At 38.8% G+C, this 15,963-nt stretch overlaps 1 protein-coding gene across 1 annotated transcript in view; it reads left to right on the top strand.

Annotated features, from left to right (window-relative positions):
• Positions 1-15,963, top strand: part of CERS6 (ceramide synthase 6) — a 114,423-nt gene that overhangs the window by 35,767 nt on the left and 62,693 nt on the right. The window contains exons 2-3 of the mRNA XM_054381101.1: positions 4,046-4,151; positions 6,307-6,437. Of these exons, the coding sequence (XP_054237076.1) occupies positions 4,046-4,151; positions 6,307-6,437 (237 nt within the window). The remainder of the gene's footprint in view (positions 1-4,045; positions 4,152-6,306; positions 6,438-15,963) is intronic.

Genomic DNA, 15,963 nt, shown 5'->3' with positions numbered 1-15,963 from the left:
ACGGGGGAGAAGAGAAAATCTATAGCACTCTGTCTTTGTTCATTGTCTGTTGTTTCCCTGTTCCTGGACCTGGGGCATCTTTCTTGTTTGTTAGATTGTTTGGAGATTTTTGTTTGGTTTTGTCTTTCCTTTTTGCTTATTTACCTCCGTAAAAATGGAGAAAGGTTTAATGTTTTCAATTTCTAATTTCTTACTCTCTTGTTCTAGAGAGAATTTTAGTGAAATGAAGCGAGTTTCTAAATAAAGCAGAAACATTGCAATAAGCATTGCAAAGTAGCACAATTTTATCACTTCAAAGGGCATGGGAAGTAATTCAAACCTGTTTTGAACAGGTTAATGTGTATCACTCGCCAGCTAACATTGTCAATTATTTTAAGACTGATATTTCTTAAACTGAAAGTTTAGGACAAGCCATTGAGTATTTTCTTTATGTCTATCATACGCTTCTTTTTCTAGTTTTCTTTTTTTTTTTTTTTTTGTTTTAATAAGTAAGGAAAAAAGAAATAATAATTTATTTCTTCACAACTGACAAGACGAAATGGCATCAAGTTCTACCAGGGGATGTTTAGGTTGGACATTAGGAAAAACTTCTGTACTGAAAGGGTTATCAAAGACTGGAACAGGCTGCCCATGGAAGTGGTTGAATTGCCATCCCTGGGTGTATTTAAAAGCTGTCTAAATATGGTGCTCAAGAATATGGTGTAGTAGTGGCCCTGATAGAGTAAGATGATCTTGAAGGTCTTTTCTAACCATAGTGATTCTGCGATTCTGTAATTATATGAATCAATATTCATTAGCTCTATTAGCTTAGTGGGAGTGGTTTTTTGGCCTTTTTTTGGCCTTGTTTGGAAAGCAGACCTTTTTAGGCTGTTTAAAAAGCCTGAAATGCTTCTTTACCTGCTGTGGTGTGTATATTGGTTTGAGCATCTTCAAAGCTGCTAAGAAGTTGTCAAATATGGATCTCCTAAAGGACAGCCACAGTGTTCAGCTCAGAAACGGCAAATGACCTGTTGGCATGGAAACCCTGCATTCCTGTGCTATAAGTGAGCCCTACAGGCATGTTTCCAGGTGGCTAAAGAGTTGCTGTATATTAGTATCAGATTGAGGACAAAGGTTACATGTTGCAAGCAGGGCTTTTTGATCTGTAGTAAAATCCAGAGAATCACAAAACGAAGGATTTAAAAAATTTGTCTTCTTCTTTATGTGATACTTTAAAAAACACTTATTTAATGCAGACTTTGCCAGTGCAAATGAACATTGGCCTCCAAGGGTTATGGGGCTCAACAGTAACATTTTTAGTTAAATTTGGGATTACAGTGATGTAATTTGTCAAGATGAAAACCCGTAAATATGTAAAGGGTGAGTACCAAAAGGATGGAGCCAGGCTCTTCTTGGTGGTGCCCAATGACAGGACAAGGGGCAATGGGTGGAAGTTGAGGCATAGGAAGTTTCACGTAAATATGAGGAAAATTTTTTTCACTGTGAGGATGATGGACACTGGAAAAGGCTGCCCAGGGAGGTTGTGGACTCTCCCTCTCTGAAGATACTCAAAACTCGCCTGGATGCATTCCTGTGTAATCTGGTATAGGTGATCCTGCTCTGGCAGGGGGGGTTGGACTAGATGATCTTTCAAGGTCCCTTCCAACCCCTGAAATTCTGTGATCCTGTGAAATTAAAAAGGTTACACAATAATTAATTAGCAAGGTTCAAATGCCCAGTAAAGGAATACAGAAAGAGCTCTCTGAGTCTGTGGGAGTATTTTCATTACTCTTTTTTTAGAGGTTATTTTATCAGTGACATTGCAGTTATCTTTCCAGTTGATGTATTCAGGATGGTTTGTGCTTACTGCAGATCTGACCCGTTCATATTTCATAGATTTAAAGATTGCTAGAATGGTTTGAGTTGGAAGGGACCTTAAAGGTCATGTAGTTCCAACCCGCCCCACCATGGGCAGGGACATATTCCATTAAGCCTGGCCTTGAACACCTCAGTGCGGAGCTGGCAGCAGGGGCACCCATGACCTCCCTGGGCAACCTGTTCCAGTGTCTCACCACCCTCACTTCCAAAGGCCAAGTGCTTTCCACGTCCATCCTCTACAGCCACCCATGTTACTGAAGCAGCTGGCTTCTTGAATTCTGAGTTTAATTCCCTTATTTATGTTGGTCTTTCATTTCTAGACCCAGAATAGATGGGGCTGCATTTGACAAAAAAACGCCTGTCCTTAATTTCTAATGGAAAAGAAGCTTTCAATTCTGCTGTACCGGAATCTGTTGGAAAAGAGTTATTAGTATGATGTTTGTTCAGATTTACATGTTTTAAAGAAAAAAGCTGTAAATATACTCAATTCCACAATAGTTCTTTCCTCTTAATTGCAGTACCTTATGCAATAAATAGTCCCATGAGTTTCAGTAAGACTGCTTAGGGAATTGAATACCACAGTCTCAGCAGAAATGGAAAAAATGAATAGTGCTTTGAAGAAGTGAACATTTGGCAAAACACCCGTAGTTTGTACATGTATTAAACATTAATTCCTTTTAGTTAACTTCTGAATCTATTTAAATTATTATAGAAAACTCTGGGTGAAAGTTATGTTAGTGATCCTTTTTATGGTACCTGGTATGACATTTGGGATTAAAATTCTATTTTAACCTTGAAAAAACAATTTTTATACTGCAAAGTATAGTTTGAATTAGTTAAGTTTTTATATGAAAAGTAAAATATTTTAAGAGTCATCAAAAGCAATCACTGGACTTGGATCCAAACAAGGATCAAACAGTGAGTCCACTGCATGGTTTTTTGGATATATGAATTCCCACTCCTCTCACAAATAATCACCAAAATGTTTTCAAGCTACACAATTGTCTTTCATATGGCAATGTTATCAATGCATCAAGAAATTTTCCATAGAAAACCAAGGAAAACAAGGTGGTCTGGCATCACCCATCTTTCTTTACTAAATGCTATTGCTGTAACCACTGTAACATTGCTTAGGACATAATCATCTTTAATCAGCTGTGCTGTCTTAAACATAGCAGAAACAGCAGTCGTAGCTCAAAACAGTGCTTAAAATGGAGCTTTTATATGGGTAAGAATTCTATGATTTTGAAGAGCTCATGGTCATTCAGCTGGATAAAGGTGAAGCTACTTCTTAAATATTGAGTTTGTTGGTTTGGTCCCTGATGGCAAATGAAATCTTAGGAATTGGAAGTCTTTTAATTGAGGTCAAGGATTGCATAATTCAAAGATTGCAGAAGTACATGTTGTTCGTATATGAATGTAATTCCTGTACAGACTTTCTAGCTTTCATGGGCGCTCCAGAGTTGGACTCACAGTTACAAATAATTTAGTTTTAATGAGTGGAACAATTGTCTTTGAGTATATGTAATGTAAGCTATGTAATTCATCTCTAAAATGTATGGGAGGCAGTTTATAAACTGGATTAATTTATGTATTGGTGTTTGGTTCTGTGACAGCTTCCTATTTTAGCAGAAGAGTATGGAGGAAGAGCAAAGGCTTTGAGACATGGCTCAACACCATTTAAACTTCATGTTTTAGAAAATTTTGTTGACTGGAGAGCTCAAGTGGTTGCTGCTTTTAAGGACTTCGAATTTACAATGTGCAAGTGGAGTCCTGAGGCAGTTGCAACTCTGGAAACTGATTTATGAGCAAGGCTCTGTTTGGAGGAGAATAGGAGAATATTATGTGCTCTTCGCCTCTGCAAGTTGCCCTGCTCTTTTAATTAATTGGGACTTCTCTGGGAGGCATTCCTCTCATGCTTTTGTTCTATCTTTTTTTTTTTTTCCCAACAGGAAGGGAAATCTCTGTTTCATGTGCTCCACAGAGTTCCTTTCATTCTTCAAAGTAGTGCAACCTATTTCGCAATGTAATTGCCTGTCTGAGCTTGCTCTTGAGCTGTAACACAACTTATTTGTTTTGTTGGCAGGGTTATAATATTTGCCTATTTACCACGTCATTGATTGGTAACAGTAATGAAGTAAATAACTGAAGGATTTCACTTTGTTTTTCATTCTTCTGTTTCTCACAGGTTTGTTGCTAAACCATGTGCCTTAGGCCTTAAAGTCCAAGCCAATGGACCACAGAAAGCTCAACCTAATGCTATCCTGGAAAAAGTTTTCACAGCTATTACAAAGGTAGAGTATTTAACTGAAATATTCCTTATAAAATGGGATACAGATAGAGGGAGATATAAATTATGTCTGAACAAAACAAAGCTAACTGATAAATGCAATGCTGCAATTTTACTGCTAAAATCAGAAATTGCAAACGTCAAGGGTGTCATTGGCATGACAGCCTGAGCTGTTGTGCCTCCCTTCTTGATGTCTCCTGTGAGCTTTTAATCAAAAAACAGTTGTTACAGAAACACTTCGTAGGTGCTACATGGCCACCTACTTTCTTTTGCTTATCTTTTAGAAGTTTCCTCAAAATTATCAGTTTTTTTTTTTTGTGGTTGCTTTGGGTTTGTGCGGGTTTTTTTTTCATTTTGTTTGGGTTTTTTGGGGGGTTTTGGGTATTTTTTGAAAGAGTGAATTGTGAGTCAGTAAGATTTGCCTTACTGTGTTTTCCATGAAACGTCATTATCTCCTCCTTCTAGGGAAACTGCCTGAGCACAGAGTGCTAATAGCTTTGCTGATGTCCCAGCTGTTTACATTGTGATAAATGTCCTTTGAAACTGTGGGGGAAGAAGCTGGAAAAGTTGAGGGAAATGACCAAATGATGTTTCAGAACTTGCACATTTTTTTATCATACCATACAAGTTTTTCCTCCACCATTTATGTCTCTTGTTTCTACAGCTCTCACTGAATGACAACTAAACCTTTATGTCATCCTGTCCACGCTTTTGAAGCATCCTGAGCTTTCCCATACTAGTGAGCAGCGATTAGGTATCATTTAGCATCTCTTCAAGACCTCCGTGGTTGGCTGCTTTGTGGCAGAAAGGTCTGTGGAGGCCTGAAGGATGAAGCTACTGTGCAGCAGGAACTTTCCAGTCCTACCTGGGCTCTGAGCTGCAGCTAGACAGACTACAGCAAAGGCATCAGCCTAAATTTCAGAGTATTTAGAATCATCGAGGGCAAAATTTGGTTCACTGTCAGGGACAGTGAAATATGCTATTGATCTGTCTTGCATGTGTGTCTTATCCTATGTTGAGATCGCCATGACACTTGGTATAGGTTTTGTCTGGTTTTCAGGGCGGGACCTGCACATACCTTGTTTCTAAAATCTTCAGCATATGCTCTCACCCAGACTCAGCTGGAAGAAGAATGGGATTTAAATTTTTTTTTTGTTTTAATTTTCCTTGCAGAATATGCTAGTCTGATGCAGGGCCTGAGTGTGTGAAGTGATCTCACTAATTCCTGTGAGTCATGGTAGGAGCTGGCACACATGGCTCCCAGCACCCAGTGCACAGAGATGAGTGGGAAGAGCTCCAAAGGAAAGTATCTACTTTCCTGCAAGAGTTTGGTGGGGCTGTCTGGTAGCTGCTCTCAAATAAACTGTAATTTAGCTAGCTGCCTTTTCTGATCAGGAAAAATGCATCAGTAGTCCCCAGCCAGTACCGTATGTGTAGAATTGCTGCATTATTAGAAATGTAGCCTGTACCACTCTTCTCTGTATAGTATTCAGATTAAGGCCAGGCTTTTTTTTTTTCCCCCCATACCTCTGCGCTGGTTAGAAGCCACTTTAGTAGTTCCACATTTGCTGCTTTGTAGAATAATTGTGTAGCTAATTTTACAGAAAGAAAAGTTCTCTCTCCCTGTTGTCAAGGTGATTTTCCTTTTGAAGTTGTTACTTCATTTAATGACCCAAATATTTAACATTAAGATGCACAAACACAGGATAGATCTTCTTCCCAAATCAGTCAAACCATCTTCACTGCTACAACAGTCAATAGGACAAAGATGCAGAAGATGGAACAGGCATAATGTGTGGGAGGCAGGGGGTTGTTTGTAAGCCCAGCTGCTCAAGAAATTCATGGCATTTTATCTCTACTTATCACTTTCCAAGTTTCAAGCAAGTTTTCATCCTATTGTCCTCTTTAAGTTTCTTACTAATAATAAACTGCATGCAATATTACATCATATGTCCTTCTAGATTAGTAACAGTCACAGTAAATGTATTTTGGTATGGGTCTGCCAGTAGATTTCTGTGAAAGTCAGTTTATTTCTTTGTCTCCATGTGTCTGACAGGCAACATCTAAGACACTGAGAGGCAATTACAGTGGTTCTAAATTTAAAGTGGAGTTACTGCAGTTAGGCAAAGAAGTAATTTTTATCCGTCTTTGTTCTGTAGCATCCAGATGAGAAGAGGCTGGAGGGCCTTTCCAAGCAGTTGGACTGGGATGTACGCAGTATTCAACGTTGGTTTCGACAAAGACGCAACCAGGAAAAGCCCAGCACTCTTACAAAGTTCTGTGAGAGCATGTAAGGATGTGTGTTCTTCTCTTGAGTCTTGAGCCTGTGTCCTCATCAGTTTTGCCCTTTGTTTTTTAGATAAGTAAGAAAACAATAGAAATTGGTAGAATATAACTTCTTGAATGAGAAAACCAATCTTCTTCCTCCTGAAGGGGTCTGATTGTGCTTTTCCTGTAACTTCAGTGGTGAAAAGCTTTCAGAAGCATGTACCAGCCTGATCCTTTGAGATGAATTGCTAGGTGTTAAGGTGGGAAGCTCTCTTTACTGCACAATGCTTACCTATGCAACCTGACAGAGATGGAGGAGTAAAGATAGAAGTCAGTTTGGTTTAACAAAACCCTTTCTTTGTGTTGTATTTTTTTTTTCTCATCCTAGACCTCTCCCCGCTAGCCCATCTCCTTGGGTGCACTGAACTCTGAGAAGGTGAAGGGTCCTACACTTTTCTTTAGCACATTGTTTTTCACCTGCAGGGTTTACTTCTAAGGAATCTTCACCAGCATCCAGATGCTCCTCAAACTGATTATCAACATAAAGGTCATTTCTCTAATAAACGTCCGTTATTTTATTGTCTGAGACATTTCCATGCCAGCTGGATGTAACACATTAATACTTAATCAACATTGAAAGAGCATGGAAAATTAAGTCTACCTAAAATATTTACATGTTTTTCGTAAGGAAGGCCTGATAGCCATTGAATTAATAACAAAACACAAAGAACATTAGTTTATTTGAAAGACCCATTCCTTCCAAGACTCAGCTCTCTAGCTCTAGTTCCTTTGATGTGGAAGGTTATGCATTTAAGGCAAATTTTACATGCTCCAAATCAAGAGACTTGGCAAATATTGCTGAAACCCTAAATGAGTATTTCATTTATGACACCCTTTTGTTCAAGTAGTTGTGGTATTGTTAGCTTAGAACTCTCGTTATGCTTTTTGTTAGCTGGGAAGGATGTGTTAGGTGGAAATGTCAGCAGAAATAGAGGAAGCCTACTTAAGTTAGAAAGCAAATCTGAGTTGATCATGCTTTCCAAGTTTGGGGGTTTTTTATTCCTAAAAATTCTTAAATGTTTGCTTTATGAAATTGTAAGTAAAGAAATCACAAAAATGCTGCAGACCAGCCAGAGAAAGAGAGGAGTGTCGGTGTGTTTATACATATAACAAAACCCTACAACTTGTGGAATATACATATATATTTTATACCATTTCCTTTTGTAGGTTTCCTAAATATGTTTCTTAAGCTTTACTTTCCTGTGGAGACATACAGCAAGATTCATAATATGGGCCTGGATAAATAACATATTAAGGCATTTTTTTCTAAAACCAAACCGTAGATGAAACGTTACTGAAGTAGCATTTGATACTTTAAACTAAAAAGTGAATAGGAAAGGAACTAGAAGAGTTGCTGTTAAGCATACTGTCTCTAGCTCAGAGAATCAGAGTCCTTTCTCTTATTTTAGAGGAAGCCAGATAAATTTGCTAAAGATGATTACCCTTTATTAAACTGAGGCATTCATCTGCCAGAGTGCTTAAAGACCTTTCCTTGGTATTTGCAGCTAACATCCACCCTACTTAATATTTAATAAAGCCAGGCTGAGTGAAATTCCAGATAAGCCTTGTCATCCTGTTGCTAGCAGCCTGTGGTCTTAGAATTAGTAATTTCTGAGGACAGTGAAGAACAACCTTCTTTCAACAAGGGCTGTAGCTGTTAATGTGCACACTTGTGTGTTTAACTTGTAGGAAAGGCTATAGAATCTCAAAACAAAATTGAAACCATGTTACTGTTAGCATATGTGGGCTGTATATTTGGCTGTAACTTGAATCGAGAACTTCACTCTTGCATTAGTGCCAGCACGTTTGGGCTGACCTAAGGGTGGAAAATTCTTACACATACCATTAAATACAGACACAGATAGGAAAGTTATGGGTGCAGAACTTCCTCTGTTGTGGCATACATTACGGAAAAAGTGTGCAAATGAGGGCTATGAATACAAACTTAAGGGTAAGGTCAAGGTGTAATGAATGCTGTTAACTTATGGTGATAGAATTAAGTGCCAGCTTCATTTAGAGAGGGCCATTGGGTGTTAGTGCAATACATGTACTTAATAGTAATGATAATACTTATCCAAAAATAATCAAGGTGGATAAATAATAGTAAGTGGATAGTTCAAGTTCTCTCTGCTTATGACTTGCAGAAGGTACAGTGGGAGTTACCTTTCCATCTCTAAATGTACATGCTGTGATGAGAATGTGGTGTCATCCAAGAAGTTGTGCATGCATTGCCCTGATAAGCATTTTCAGTGGTACAGTATGTACCACCATCTGCCCTGTCACACATGCTGGATGGAGTTGTTGATAGGTACTCAAAATGGCATTTAGAGATCAGGGAAATCCTTTTTGCCCTCAGTGTGGATGTTAAACAGTTGTCTAGCTAAATTTGTCAGGACACTAAATAAGCTGCTTCGCTTCAATATGTCTGGAGGAAAGAAATCCTTCTGTATGAGGTCTCTAGCCTTTACACAGCAACTGATTTAATATCAGGTGGCTTTTCAGTTGAGGAGTCCATGTGAGGCAGCTGCTTTGGAGCTCTGGACTGCACAAAACACATACTCCCATGAAAGTCGAGGCAAGGGGAATGCTTCAGGTCTTCAGTAACTGGGGTGCCAGTGGAGATTCTTGTAGCCCTGACAGAGAAAAAATTGTGCTCTTATGTAATAAGCAGGCACAGAGCAAGCAAAATGACAGTGATCTCTACCTGCACCTTCAATTGTTGAAGGTATCTTGAACTGTCTTTCCAGAGAAGACTTCAGTTTTGCTCTGGCAATTGCATTGATAGCTTGTGACTTGGAAAGAGAAGTGACAGAACCCACAAGCAGATATGGGGTTACTTAAAAAGACCTCCAGCTCTTTTTAATGAAGAGGATTTCATTTACTGCTTGGAAAAGTGTTTCTTGGGCCCACAATGGCTTTTCCATGATGCAAAGGAGAAGGCAGCTGTGCCAGAAGGGCTGTAGGCTGTTTCTGATTGCCTTATCTCTCTTGCCAAATGAGTAGTGTGGGTACTCTGAGCTTCAACAGGACAAAGACTGAGAGTGAAACTCAGTGATAAACATGCTTGGCTGAGGTAAATGAAACAACAATTTAATTATAGATTCTTCTTGTCCCAGATTTCTCGCTTTCTCTATCTCTTCCCTTCTTTTTCATTTCAACCAACTTCAATTCTGGTGCTAAACAGAGTGCAGAGAAACTGCAAAATCTACACATTTTCTTTTTTTCTCCCAAATGAAATAATTCCCTCGCTACCAGCCTTTGTCAGATGTCCTGGACATTATCAGATGGTGGTTATATGAAGAAAAAGGGAGACATAAAATCTTTTGTCTATCAATACTGTTTGTACCAGAGCAATGGAAAAAAAATTACTTTTCAATGGCCTTAACCAGTCTGAAGAAGGCACCATTTGATTGCCAGAGCTGTGGAGACCACTAATGGTGAGATTTTCATGGCATCATGTACCTGCTTAAGATTTCAGATGTTATGATGATAAGTACCTCTGTGAAATATGAAATTGATAATTTTATTAGGTGATAATTCATGATCCAGTATTAGTCAGAAAGACAGTAATAAAAGGGTTACTGAGGATCATTTTACTAGCAAGTCAGTGGGTTGTTTTTCAAGGATTTCTCCCAATTCTGACATGAAACTTGAAATTAACAGCAGAGTGTTTGTAGTAACTAGGAAAGGCATCCACTTACTACAACCTCAGATTGTTGTGCTCAGGCTCTTAAATTACAATAGTAGCTGCTGGGGAGAGTCTGTCCATAGCTTTTCTTTCTCTTGTGGAAGTTTACACAGTTTTGCTCCTTTCCTCGAACTGAAGTATCCAAGGTGAATAAACTAGACGAAAATGTGATGAACTGAGTGTATATAGTGAACTTCTACTGCCATGCATTTCTGTTGGTTTTAGTTAGTGTCTCTTTGTCTCCATGGCAACACCAGGGAAACAAGCTTTGTCCTGAAAAAGAGTAGGGCAAGGATCTTGGGCTCTGCATTTTGAGTATGCAACACATGAGAGAACACAGAAAGTGGATTACCTTGAATCGTTTCTGAAGCTTCTGTGGTTCCTGTGTTAACTCATAGGGATTACCTGCAGTACTTTACAGGGCTAAAAGTTGATTCTGCAAAAGGCTATCAATCCATTTATAGGCAGGTGATATAAATGGGATCAAATGCTATAGTGACTCCATTGGAGCATATCTTTAGCACAGATGTGTATTTTTTTTAATTAGAAAAAAAGGTGTCTGACTACAAATAAGTTCCTAAAAGTGTCTTAAGGAAGAATGTTGCATCTACATAGAGTGGAATGGCTAATGGGAAAAGGGCTTCAAGGTATGCTGTGGAAAATAACTTTTGGAAGACCATGAATGGTGACATCGCTGATTGCCATAGAGAGTGCAGGATTCAAGAATATCTTTGTTAACGTCTGACCTGTCAGAAAACCAATGCAGTAGTGATGCCCAAACCACTTCCAATTTCTTCCTGCTTTCAGTGCATTGTGCTGCTCACAGTACTGGTGCATAGGCATAACTGCTTTTCTCAAAAACTAAATGGTATAGAAAGAGCAAACATCCTCTCTTCCTTCCTTGTTCAGAGCAAAGGGAAAGAACCTGTGATACTGCTAAATTGTTAGCTTGGGACATTGGAATATCATCAGGTTCATAACTTGTCTGTCCTACAACTATGTACATTTGAGCAAGCTGTTTACTAGAGACATTCACACAGTTTCCAAGGAGTGACTGACAAAAAACATATGGCCAGCAGAGTATTTTGATGCTATGCAACAGTCTGCATGTGAAAACATGGAAAGCGCAAGCTGAAGAGGCAAAGGTGGCTTTTGTTGTTGATGATTTTGTTAGTTTTGGTTTGTTCATTCTTCTGTAGAAGAAGCTTGGGTACTGTGGTAGTTTTAGACTATGCCTTTAAAATTTTTCACAGATCTTGAGCAGAAAGTAGTAAAAATGTAAATAAATCACGATTGCGTATAAAAAGGAAAATATTGAGTATTCTAAACAATTCCATTGGAGAGATATCTCCCATAAGATTTGATTTCCAAAACATTTTTTTTCTCTTCTCGCTTCTCTGCTCTGGGAGAGTCTAACTGATTTTGCTGACCTTGGCTGCGTCGGTTTTTATTTTGACTTTATTTTGACTTGATCTTGCTTCTTTCTCTTGTCCCTTGTGTACAGCAGGGTAAAGGGGAGGCAGGGAGGGAGAAGCTGTTGCAGCTCCCCTGGTCTTTGACCAGGGGGATTATTGTGCTGTTTGTTACTTGTAAATATCTGTAAATATTGTAAATACTTTATATTTTGTACATATTTATTGCATTTCATTGTAGACTGTAGTTTTGCTTGTAAGTACAGCTTTCATTTGCTTCCACTGAGCTGGTCTGGCAAAGTTAAATGTTGGGGGGTGAGGGGAGTGTGTGGAATATCCCACCCACCACATATACTAAAGTATCTGGAAGTGGGATATCTTTTAGTTTTGATGTAGTGGAAAGAAATCTGTCTCATCTCCTAGCCAGAACACATCTTTTTTCCTAAGGACTTGAAACTATGTTTATGCACATTGCTTTTGGGGAGATTTTTTTCTGTCTATAGCTGTAAACATATGTATGTGCATGTGTATAGATAGAGACAGATATTTTTGCTTGTCATGCACATCTGTGTGAGAATCATATGGGCGGTTTGCAACTTCTTTTCCATATTGCTTTTCTTGACTAGCAGAGTAATTCGTTCCTACAAAATTGTACTGGAAAAATAACCATGCAAGAGAAAGAAATTGGAACAGCTGCTTGGTTGCTACAATTCTGAATTGTGCTGATACAAATCTTAACGAAGTGCATAAAAGAATTCATCAGTCTGTGCTTTGTACGTAGCAATAAAGCATTAAAAAATAAATAGGTATCAAAAAGCTTCTAGCTTTGAATTTTTAATAACCTCAGGCCTTCTTAAGTCAGCTTTGGAACACTGCCAAATACACTGATCTTTGAGATGCAAGGAAAAATATGTGGTTTACATGGTATTATTGGTACACTTAATTCTAATTTGTAAATACAGATTTTCAGCTGCCTCAGTGCAGTGTGCAACAGAGGACTAACTAGTGTTTCACAACCAGAAAAGAGAACAAGGGGATGGGTCTGTAAAGCCATACTATGTGCTCTGGGGTCAGTGTAATAGTTATTTGTTCAGTGGCTCTAGAATTGCCAAATCTCCCTGATTTTCCTCTGCTGTTTTCCATAGGACAGCAATGATTGTTCCTCCTTGCTCTCACAGGTATGAGGCATAATCTCTCCCCTGCTGCTCTGGACTGTTCAGGAGATCTAAAGCGCTAGTAACTCAACCAGCTGCTTGGTGAAAGGGAAACTGCACACCTAACTAGGATGCTGATAAAAAGTTAGAAGCTTTTCTTGCTATTATAATTATAGATTATTACTTTTTTTTTTTTTAACTGGGCAGGTACTTAGTTCTGCTGCTCCTTCTCCTAATATCCTGCAATGGTCTGTGTCCTGCTGGGGGCTGCATGCTGCATCTGGGTGCTCTTGGGACAGGTGCTTCTGCTGGCAGATGATCATAGAACAGCAGTCTCACCTAAAAGAGGAAGCATCAAGCTAAATTGAAAACTTCTGAAAGTCACTGTAAAATAGCAGCAAACTCTGCAGTAAGGCTTAGTACTGGAATCCTCTAAGTAATGACTATGATTTCTTTCTTCTGAAACACTTTGTGCTGAAAGAGTTAGTAGGACTGATGCATGTTTGTACAGGTGAAAAGACTGATTCATTTGCATTTTTTTCTTGCTTTTTCGTGTTTCTTTATTTCTTTTGAGTTAGCTTTCTGTAATCTTGAGTGAAATATTTGTCAGTGCTTCACAGGAGCTTACAGTATTGGAGCAGCTACTTTATATATCTGTTAATGGTGGCTGAAGAACACAGCATTGTCTAGTATCAGTGAGGAGCAGGACGTCTCTGTGCCTGGATGTACATTTTGTTTGGGGTTTTTATGTTGTTGCTTTTTTTTTTTTTTTTGGCCACCATATGGCCTTAAAACAAAGTGAGTTGGGCAGGAAGAATAAGAGGAGGAATATTCCTTCAAACACATTAGCCAGGTTTAGCCAGCAGACAGCTTTGGCTCAGGTGAGGCAACAAGGTGGTTTCCCCAAAGCTGCTAACTCAGAATGCCACCATGTTAAAACAGACCTATAAAGGGAAAGCCAGGGAAGCTGTCAGCTGCTGTGATTGACGCAGTTTCTCTGAGTGCCAATGGCAAGCTGAGAAACCGCCCCAGCTAAATTCTTTTAACCTTTGGGAGTATCAAATCAAGACTAGAGGCAATAAAAACAGACAGTGTGAGCGCAAATTTTTCTTTAAATCCACTCAGAAAAGTGTAGCACCTTGCAAAATACATTTTGAGGCATCCTACTTTGAAGAAGTTTTTCAGTGTCACTGTTTGCTGCTGCTGTCTGTATGCTCCAGCTACACCAAGCTTGTATCAAAAGGAAACAGGAGCAACTGCTACATGATCTGTCTTTGTAAAACGATATGGCCTTCTCAAATTAATTTTCTGAGGTTTAGCATAAATTTTCATGGCTGGCAGGACTTTCTATTGTTGGGAAATTTTGTTGTTGTTGTTATTATAACAAAGAGCCCCATCCACAGTTTTTCTTTTTTCTCCATGTGACATCTTTATCGGTATGTACTCATTGCACTTGAAAAACCAGTAAAGGTTGAGTCCAACATCCTTCATCAGAAGTAAAGCCCACTTCAATGGTGTTTTTTCAAGGTCTTTACTGATTACTTACTTTATTTTTACTGAATATCATATGACTAAGTGGTATGTATCTTTCCATTAAAAGATATGGGTACTTCATGTCAATGAATCCTGATAGCAGTATGTCATAAAACTGCTGTGGAAAGTATATTGGTGCCTCTTAAATAGCCATAAATTGCTTGTAAAGCAAGAAACGTGTTCTTGCTTGGTTTGGTTCCTAACCACCAGAATAAGGGAGTCATAAACCTGCTGTGTGATTTCTAAGGTAGAAATGCTAGAGAAAGAACAGCTAATAACAAAAATGGATTCTTGGTAGTATCAAACTTGCAAGGCTCTATTATTGTTTTCATTATGTTAAGTGTCTCTCTACAAACAGCCTACCAAAGCTTTCAGCTCTCATTTACTTAAAACAAAATATCTAAAAAACGTCACCTTTGCCTTTGCAGTGAAACTGAGGTGCAAAACAAGGGTACACCTTTACTGTCACACTCCATTTTTCCCCAGGCAATCTCATCTCCCATGGGGCTGCATTTCATGAAAACTGATTTGCTACTAGACTCCCTTCTGTGGTGATGCTGCTACCTCTTACCAAAAGGGAATGCAGGCACTATTTAAAGAAAAATCCACGGAAAAGATAGTTTCCTCCAGACAGATGATATAGTTATAAAATTTGTAAATCTGATACCTCTAGTTGGGAAAGTCTTGTTCTCCAAGCAGGGCTTGCATTATACCCTAGGGCAAGCATTACACACTTGGTGTGAGGCTATAAAAACACCTTTCTGGCAAGATGAGATACATCAGTCAGTATTCCAGAAATGTGGACCCTTCTTGCAGGGATGGAAGGAAAGAAAGAGAGGTGGAGTGGGGTGACAAAAAAGAACCACAGTTAAAGTAGATCCTGGGAACATAGTTTTCAGTGTTGCAGCCCTGAGCACAGTGCATATGAGCCCATCCAAGCTAGTTGGTCTCTTGCAACCTTGAACTCTGTGAAATGTCTGGTTACATTGAGTGATAGACATTTAATGATGGTGTTAATGTAAGGGAAGAGGGGGCAACAAAGGCTCAGGAAAAGCTATATCTGAAGGGAATGGAACTGTTGGTAAAACCTATAGAGCTGGTGGCCTGTCACTGCACACACTGTGCTGGTAGTCTGATGTGAGCAGAACTGTTCATTGCCATTTTGAATTAAATGTTATGTGAAAGTATGGTAGTTTGCAGATGCAAATAGCAGCGCAGTGATTGGATGCTACAAGAATTGTGCAGAACAACAGAGAGTGAGAAAGGAGAGAGGGTCACCTTAGTATAAGATAAAGGCATGTAGAAATGTTTACTTATATAAAGGAAATAAATGGAGAACAGCAAATGCCTGTCTCATTGTGCAAAGAACCAAGAGGTATTAAATGAAAAAGCAAAGGAGCATATTTAAAATTGAATAGTGAAAACAGTTTTTCACACTGAGTACATAAACAGGATTTCGTATTTCTTTTATGAAATTCACTGCTCTCCCGAGGCAGTAATTCAGCAACATTTTGTAATTAAAGACATTGTTATATTTACTCAGGCAACCAGAGCATGTGGTCTTGTGCTGATAAATAGATTGCATCCATACTTCACTTAGAAAACTGTTGTGAAGGCTTATCTTAAGTCTGTAACTATAATGTATCATGCTTGCTGAAACTGGAGTACAGAGGTAAGGAAGAGAAGAGCCATGTGTGGTGG

Source organism: Indicator indicator, chromosome 5, assembly GCF_027791375.1.
Source record: "Indicator indicator isolate 239-I01 chromosome 5, UM_Iind_1.1, whole genome shotgun sequence".
Taxonomy (NCBI): Eukaryota; Metazoa; Chordata; class Aves; order Piciformes; family Indicatoridae; genus Indicator; species Indicator indicator.
This window is presented reverse-complemented; position numbering and strand designations above follow the sequence as displayed.